This window comes from Typha latifolia, chromosome 2, assembly GCF_019914945.1.
Source record: "Typha latifolia isolate L0001 chromosome 2, TyphaL0001v2, whole genome shotgun sequence".
Classification (NCBI taxonomy): Eukaryota; Viridiplantae; Streptophyta; class Magnoliopsida; order Poales; family Typhaceae; genus Typha; species Typha latifolia.
In genome coordinates, this window is record NC_133087.1 from 4,803,283 (window position 1) to 4,812,353 (window position 9,071).

At 36.8% G+C, this 9,071-nt stretch overlaps 1 protein-coding gene across 1 annotated transcript; it reads right to left on the reverse strand.

The window, feature by feature from the left end:
• Nucleotides 1–1,357: 1,357 nt before the first annotated feature.
• LOC140782664 (uncharacterized) lies at nt 1,358–3,968 on the reverse strand. The gene has a single exon (XM_073129361.1). It carries the CDS (start codon nt 3,787–3,789, stop codon nt 1,552–1,554), a length of 2,238 nt encoding a protein of 745 aa, XP_072985462.1. The 5' UTR covers nt 3,790–3,968; the 3' UTR covers nt 1,358–1,551.
• Nucleotides 3,969–9,071: the final 5,103 nt, after the last annotated feature.

Consider the following 9,071-nt stretch of genomic DNA (forward strand, 5'->3'; position numbering starts at 1 on the left):
AAAAATTACTCTTTTACTCTTGGATTTATATCGGTTTATTATCTCTGTTTTTTTTCGTAATCCGTAAGCGGCCACCCGCCTAATTCTACCGTTTTCTCACTTTAGCGGCGCGGCCGCCTTTTCCGCCTTTTAATAACACTGGTCATCATATTAATTAAGCTGGTCCTATATCACCTATATGTCGTTCGCGACTTCAGATGTAGGCTGTAGTAAAATGCCCAGCCTTTATATACTATTGTTCATATTGCATCCACCCTTACCAACAGATGTGACATACTTAATTTTACCAATATAAGAATTTTGAAAAAAGCACTCCTTTCAGGAAGCACCTTTTTCTCTTAAAAAGCCTACTCATGTCTTGAGTTCCTTCAATTATCAGCAAGCCAGACAGAGATCCACATACTCCAATTTGGTCTACCTACATGTGAGCCTGATTGATTTTCCTTTTAAACTAACAGTCCCCTAAACCCAAGTACAGCTTATTACAGGCCAACTCTATCTCATCAACCAGGTAATGTTGTCTTCAGAGAGAAAGAGCTAAGCTGTCAAAAAAGGAGCAACAATTTCTAGTCTAGAAATTACAGAAAAAGTATGTGCTAGAAGTAGTAATAGAAAAGGAGAATAACCAAAAGTCCAAAAGAAACACTCAGCTTCCCCAGAAGTAGGAAGGATTCAAGTAAAGCATCTACTATGTCTACATTAGGCGTCAAAAGAAGAGTCACCCATGGAGTCAATCTGGATAGATCATAAATTGGCTCATTAATTTGGCTCTGAGTTTTAAGTGGTATCCAAATTTTGAGCTCTTAGTTTAGGTGATCATATTTTCCGAACAAAGGAGTTGTGCAAAATCTAATGTAATCTCACAACGGCAATTTTATGGAGTCTATATTATTAGGATTAATAAAGGAAATAGAAGATCTAAAATTAGGAGAATAAAGAAAAATGATAATCTTAGAAAATAGTCTTTCAATCAAAATCTCATCAAAGACGGATGCTAGCAAAATCAATAAGAGATTTAGGTATGGAAATGGATTGGATATGAATCAGATGGTGGCCACAGCATATCCATATTTTACAGCTGATACAGATACAATTATTAAGTGCATAATAAAATTTAAAACCATAAATGTTCAAAACAGATACAGCTATGAACGTATATTAACCGGATTTAGACAGATGACAGACTATATTATAAAGCAACATGTTTCAAATAAATAGTATAAGTTAGTAGATTATTAGTTATGTGCGTAAATAATTGGACTATTAATCAATGATCAGGATGACATCATGATAGTTCAGACAGAGAAGGAAAACAAGTATAATACTTTGCAAGTAAGATAAATTTGCAAGAAACAAGGATCAAAAGGGAAGCAACTATAACTTCCCGGATAAAGCTTAATATTAATTTAATTGATGCTTTGACATGATGGAGCATTTAAGTTGCTTCCTCAATGTGCGCATACATGAAGTTCTTAGCAGAAGACAGTTAGATGCTACACCATAATATGAGGATATGTTGTGAAGTCCTATGTTGCACATACCTTAGAAGACTCATTCTGAAGTAGCTGAAGCACTAAACTTCAGAAAACTTTCCTTGAGAATTTCAATTTCCTCATCAAGATCTGTTAGTTTCTTCTCTAACACAGCAAGGCACGATACATAATCTTCCAACTTAGCAAGCCATTCCTTTTGAAACTCATCAATCATCTCAACTACTAGACAACGTACTTGCTCCTCTTTCTCCAACCGCTCTCTTTCCAACTCCTTGGTACTAAGAACTAGACCACCACCACCAGCAACATCACTGTAAATAGGCTCATCACCTTGTGGAAACTTTTTTCTGTATTCAGAAAAAGAAATTTGAGTTTGCTTCAAAGCCTTCTTATACCCTACCACTAATTGGGCCATAACATTGAGCTCATGCTCAAAGCGGCAAAGCTCCATCTGCCACTTCTGTTGTTCTTCCATCCTTGCCTTCTCAAGAGAGTGGATAATCTGATCCTTCTGATGGAGCACCCCATTCAAGTACTGTAGCTCCATTTGTGCATTCATGCATGCTTGCTCCTTCTCCACAAAAAGCATCTTAGCTTTTCCTAAAGAGCACTGCATCTGTTCAATGCAAGCATCAAAATCTGACGGCTGTGCATATTCCCAATTTGCACCAGTTCGCATCCTTTTTGATTGACTGTTTGGATGAAAATGGTGATGAAAACCACCCTCATCTTCATCATCAATCTCCCCAATTTCCCTTTTACCATCATTTCCAAAGAAGAAAGAACCATCAGGGCCAGGATCCACACTCATATTCTTATGGGTATCACCCCCCATTGCCAAAAACTCCCTAGAAGATGGGTCACGGACATTCTCTGGTGCTGTGTAAGAAACATGAACCGTCTCCATTGCTTGTAGAAGGTCTGTTGAAGTCAACCTCTCCAAAGAATCCATCTTTGCAGAAAATCCATCAAGCCTTTCTTCTTCCCTCCCTTCAACATCCCCTTTGCTCAAATTCTCAAACTCCATGGTCCCAAAGCCACTTGAACTGCACCGCCGGAAGCAATGATCAATATCCCCATTCTTCTCTTCCACAAGCCTCCACTGCATCTCTTCTCCCTCCTTGCATTCTTTGAATCCATCCACGATATTGGCATGGGCGCTCAGCCCTAAGCTCAACCCTGGTTCATGATTCTCAACACCTACATCGTGCAAATCCTCCAAATTTTTGGACCTTGCATCACCATCATCCATATCATCCTCCTCTTCCTCCACTGCAACCTCCACGGAATTCTCTGCCTCGGGGACAGGCTCAAGCTTAGCCTCAGCTTGTTCAAACAACCACAGCTGCTGGAATTTTATCAGACGCTGGAGGTGCGAAGCATAGTAGCAGACCCCAGACTTGGGCACCTCCAAGAGCTCCTTCTCTACAAATCCCCACATCAAGCCAGCCCAGTCCACCTTATGTGGCTGCCCTTCCTTCACCATCTGGGTGGCCGCAACAACCTCCGTCGGCAGAATGCACGCATCATCCTGGAATTGAAACAACATAAACCCCGACATAAATTCCAAAATCGCTGCGGCCGACTCCTCCGACGCAAAAAGCTCCTGCCTTTGCACGTCTCCTGCGGATTCCCCGACCTTCTCCTTCTTCACCGGCAGTCCAAGAGCGCGGGCAAGATCCGCGCGGCTTACCGAGATACGCAGATCATTAACGAAGCTGCGGCGATTGGGCGGGTCGTAGAAGGCGATGAGTTGGGCAACGAGGTCTGAGCGGATCTCTTGATCAAGGTGGAGGTGGGCAAATTCCCAAAGCCCAAGAGTGCGGAAGAGGGCCTCGTGCTTGGACAGGTCGGGAGACGAGGCGCGGGCGAAGGGCACAGGCCGGAGATTCTCCTTGAGAAGCGAGAGCTTCTGTTGGGCGGCGGCGCGTTGCTTCTCTGACAAGGGTTTCTTGCGCTTGCCTGGGGGCTTGCGGACAGATTGGGGAGGGTTTTGGGGGACTTCGGGGACGGCGGCGACGTCGGGGAGAGCAGGAGGAGGAGGAAGAGGAGCAGGAGCAGGAGCAGGGGAGATGTCCATGAGCTGGGGTCCTTCTTCCTCGTTAACGGCGATGTCTTCTACTGGTTCCGGTAGTTGTGGGGGTAGGATTTCTTCTACCTCTTCTGGTTTGGGTTGGGATTGGGGTTCTTCGTCGAGGAGCATCGTGGGTTCGGGGGATGGATTTGGAAGTTTTGGTGAGTTGGATTTGGGTTTGGATGGGCGGGGTTTGGTGGATTTCTTCCTCCTTTTGGGCATGGGAGGGTTTTTATTATATGAGATCGTTTTTCCTGAGGCTAGGGGATGTCCATGTGCAGTGCAGATCGAGTAAACTGAAGGCTGGAAGGTGTGAAGGGGGAGGAAAGAAGCCCAAAGCTACCCTCTTCTACTTCCTTTAACTCTTTTTTTTCCCCTCTTAATTTATTTTCTCTTTGGCCTTTTCTTTTTCAGTTTCTAAAAGGATCTTAAATAGGAACCGCAGAAGGAGTTTACTATTTCTTTTTCATAAAAATGGGTATTTTCTCCTACTTTAGCTGATTAGCAGTTTGATTGGTCTTCTTAAGACAGTGAAAGAAGAAAATAGAATCTAAAAAAATTAACAGATGAAAAATATCTAAAATGATATGACAGGTATCTTCACCCTCGGTGGTTGTTGCGTCAGAATTTTGATTAGCACGAGAGAATCTCAACAATAAAGGAGTAATAGTTGCCGAGGTTTTAGCGGGGCAAATTTGACAGCATGAATTTATGTACAAATATTTCATTACCTCTTGTTATAGCTAACTAATTTTGATTTATACGATCTTATTTGTTAAAATATCCATAGATATATAAAATGATTCATTAGTTACAATATGATACACAAATGAAAATGAAAATGAAAGATAGGATAAAAACTTGTAATAAGCCCCAATGTTGGCTAAAAATGGACTGATTGATAATTAACGGAAAGTATCACTATTCACGTAGAAAAATGAAACGGAGGAGATAAGGGATCGGCTTTAGAATGAACATCCCTCTTGGCCTACTGAGGCTACCCTGCAAAGAAGAGATAGTTACAAGAGACTTAAAGTCATAGCGTTTTAAAATGAAGGGTTGGCATCCTATGACTTTTTTCTGTCAAAATAGACCAAACATGCACAGAGACCGACCAAAATATCAAAACAGAACTTCAAACAAAACATCAAAGCAAATTAGCCACCAAGAGAAACCCTAATAGTACACCTACTTGATAATGGCTAGCATGGCAGCAAGACCACTACATGACGGTGAGACAACTATCTAACGACTGCCATGGTGGATCCACCACCCAACAACAGCCGCAGTAGAGGAGGCTCGACAATGGAACGGGGCAGGGGCGGAGGGATGGCAGCAGCGACAAAGGGAGACCGATTAGGTCATAGCCTAAAGTTCCAACAAGTTGGAGGTGGCAACGACAACCACGGTATGGGGGAGACGACAGAGGTGGACCAAGGGCCAAAGAAACAACATCGAGAAGGGCCAAAACTACCATTAATGATGACCGGAGTGGGGATGACTAGGTTAGAGGTTGCGGTAGTGAGTATGAGATTCCGACGGAGAAGGAGGAGAGAAGATAGGGGAGCGAGATCCTAGTGAAGATGTGGCAAGGAGATGGTAGAATGAGAAACCGATAAAGCTAAGGAGGTCCGGAGTTAGAGAAGAATGAGGTGATGGGCATAGCCTAGGCAGCTCGTCACCACCACCCACTCACCTAACTAACCCCTAATCTAGTGAGGAGGCAGAGAAAAAAAATGGAGAGAAAGTAGAGAGGGAAGAAAAATAACCTTGGAGGAGGAAGCCTCTCCTCTAGTGTGCCAGCTAGAGGAGGGAAGGTTAGCAAGATAAACCCCTCATGCGAGGGGAAGAAGACGACAACCAAGCCCTAGCAGAGCGGTAGGGCCGGTGCCAAGAAAATAGTCAATCCTTAATTCTGACTCCCTTTAGTATTTGGTTTATACTATCATTCATATCAGATAATTATAGACCAAAAAAATCTTACTGTTAGTATGTAGGACATGCTGCGGCATGACAAACATTTCAATCATACAATAAAATTATATATATAATAAAAAACCTTGATTTAATATATTTGGGTTCGGATCATAACTACATGATCTGCCTCATTTGATCATCTATTTATAGCATGATTATTGGATTATAATCTTAATAACTCATTTATCATCTGAATAATATATTTATAATCTAAATAAAGATGCTTATAACTCTGAATAATTTATATAAACTTGAATAATATATGTAATATGATAACTCGTTTATAATCAATGTAAATTGTTTAATAAATTAGTCCTGTTTGTATTTAATATTCCAAGTCATTTCATAAACAAGTTGTATCTGTGTTGGCTTAAACTAGACTCGACCCGAACCGAAACTAATCCAAATTATTCTAAATGCCATCCCTAGTATGAACCATTGAACAAGATTTCTTCACCTATTTTAGGGGATCAGGGTTTCAAAAATATTGTATTATTCTCCCTAGTGAATATTAAAGTTTAACGAGTTGGTGTCAAGATTATTTTGAGCATAATCTAACTCATTTAATTAAATAGAAAATATAATTTAATCTGTTCTCGTTAGGTTAAAATTCAGATTATATCTCTGAATTTTCATTCTTCACTTAATCCACATACAGTTTTAACTATATATAATTTCTTGAAATACATTCCTTTGAATATAAGACACTAGAATGCCTTTTATTTTACAAAAAATAATTATTAACAACAAATTCTATAAGAAAATTTGTCTAATGCTTCTTTCATCTTAATTTCTCACCTTTACAAATATTCTAAAAATGAAATTATACAAAGGCCAAATTGGTTAAAATTTTGATAGTTTTAACGAAATATCTATGCTAGCTTTTGATAGAAAAGCCTAACAATTGCACATAAATTTAAACTATAAGATGTTGTTTAGTTGAAAGCTTTTGGAATGCTACATTATCTAATCAAAAAATTATTATTTAATTCAGCATACTAAATCTAAAAAATAGTATTTTAAAAAACTAATTAGACTCTTTATATTTTGGTACCCATTTGAATTAACTTGTACCAAAAGACCTCATCTAACTATCCCCAACATGATCTATCTTTCTCCTTTTATTTCAATCCCAATCTAACCCCATAACCATCTCATCTCCTTCCTCTCATTTCAATCTCAACCCAATTTTAAACCATCTCTCTCCTTCCATCTCCATTCCATCCTCAATTCTTATTTTTTTTTCCGTCTATCTCTTATATTCTCCTCTAATTAAATATTTATTTACTGAAATATAACTAATCAAACATCACCATTATAAAATACAATCAACTAAAAAGGTTATTTAGTTTTCTAGATACAACATCTAGAGAAACATGTATCTTATATTTTTTTATTACATATATATTTCTAAGTATAATAAACCAAACGACTCTAAAAGTGTAACAATCACCCATTAGCTAAGTTCATTTCATGGTGCTCACACAATATGCATGCACGACACACTTGACAAGATAGACGAGCATTAACACAAATAAACTTATACTCAGAATATGACATTCTGAAAAATAATTTATATTATAATCTAAATAAATTCTCTGCACAAAAATTCCTATTATATACAAAGGAACAATACTAAATAACTATAAAAATCTAATATGACTTACACAAACTACAACAATCCATCAAATTTATAAATAATATAATTCTAAAAATACCTACCAATATATACAATGACACGTTATGCAAACAAATATTAATACAAAGTTAATCTCATATAAAATATCACCTCTATCACCTTATTTTTAGTTCAGCTCATCTTTGCTGAGGGAGAACCAAATGAGAGGGTTGGTGGATCTTGTTTGGGAGGAGGAAGATAGATAGAGGTAAAGAGGAGGAAGAGAGATGAGTAGAGGTAAAGAGGAGAAAGAGATTAGAGCGGGGAACGAGGTGGGGTGGCGGCGGCTCGATTTTGGGGTGGGTAAGAGAGAACCAAATGAGAGAGAGAGAGAGAGTGAAATGTATCAGAAAGAAGATTGGGTCGTCTACCGAGAGACAGTGAAAGAGATGGACTAAAAATAAAAGAAAATTTCTAAATTACATCTTTGATGCTTTTGTAATTCAAGTTGTAATATTTTTTTATAATTTTTATTTAATATTTTTTTATTAATTTAAATGGTACCAGCAAAATAATATTCTGTTATAATATATAAAATAATTTTTTAATACCTAAATTAATTATATATTTTTTAGATTTTAGTAATTTAGTCTTAGTCAAAATAACATCAGGATGTTAAATAAGAATTATAAGAAAAATGAGTGATCGAGTTATAAAATCGTCAAATATAAAATATAAATTACGAAGTAAATAAAATATAAAATGTGATTTATAAAATATCTTAAAAGAATCATATCGAGATAGAGATTGATAAGGATATAATGAACTAAAAGTCAAAACAGTTAAGTATAATGCATGTTATTCTTTACTCTCAAATAATAGAGGTTAATGCATGCAGGGGAGTGTTCGCAATAATTAATATTTTAATTATAAAGAAGGAAATATACTAAACTAATAGGTATCGACTAAGATCCCATCACGTCGCGACTATTCTGAATTAGTCTATATAATTGTAAACCAAATTGAGCGACCCCTATTTATAAAAATGAAACAAAAGGGAACGAATTCTGCAACCCAAAGAGATCATATTAATGCCAATGAGACCGTAAAAGTGAGTAACTCTGGATATTATTAGTCCGGGGTGAAGTCTTGAGAAAGGAAAGAGGCAATGTTTGATTCCCTCTTATCCACTCTAAGCGCAACTACCGCGTCCGTTTGTCGGGGATTTTTTGTCATTCCAACCATGAATTTTATTCTTATTACACTTTATTCCCAGTCTCTTCATTATTTTTAAATTTACACCCTATACTTTTTATTAGCCATTAATGAGCGCATCTGTAAAGAATGGACATGCTTTACTTTGGACCTTATTTTGTAATCCGAACAATTAATAATATCACCGACAAGAGACCTTCATCAAGAAAAGTAAAAGTACGGGACGTTAACTGCAATAAATACATAATGACATATGACTGGGGTGCGAAGTAGAAAACTAACTTAATTACATACTATATTTTACCTATATTTTATAAATTATATTCTATATTTTAATTATTTTATAATTTATACTCGTAACGTTTTTAAGCTTCTTTTTCTTTATAATTCTCGTTTAATATTTTATTATTATTTTAATTAACTAATATCAATCAAATTATTTTTTTTTTTCGTCGGAAGAAGATATAAGTAATTTAAGTATTTATAAATTATTTTATATATTATAATAGAATATATTTTTACTAGTACTATTTAAATTAATAAAAAATATTAAATAAAAATTATAGGGAAAAAGTAGAGTTAGACAACAAAAAAAACTTTAAGAGGAGGGTGAATTATAAAATAAATAAAATATAGAGTGTGATTTGTAAAATTCACCTTATTAAATCTCATGAATCTCTTTTTATAAATTCTC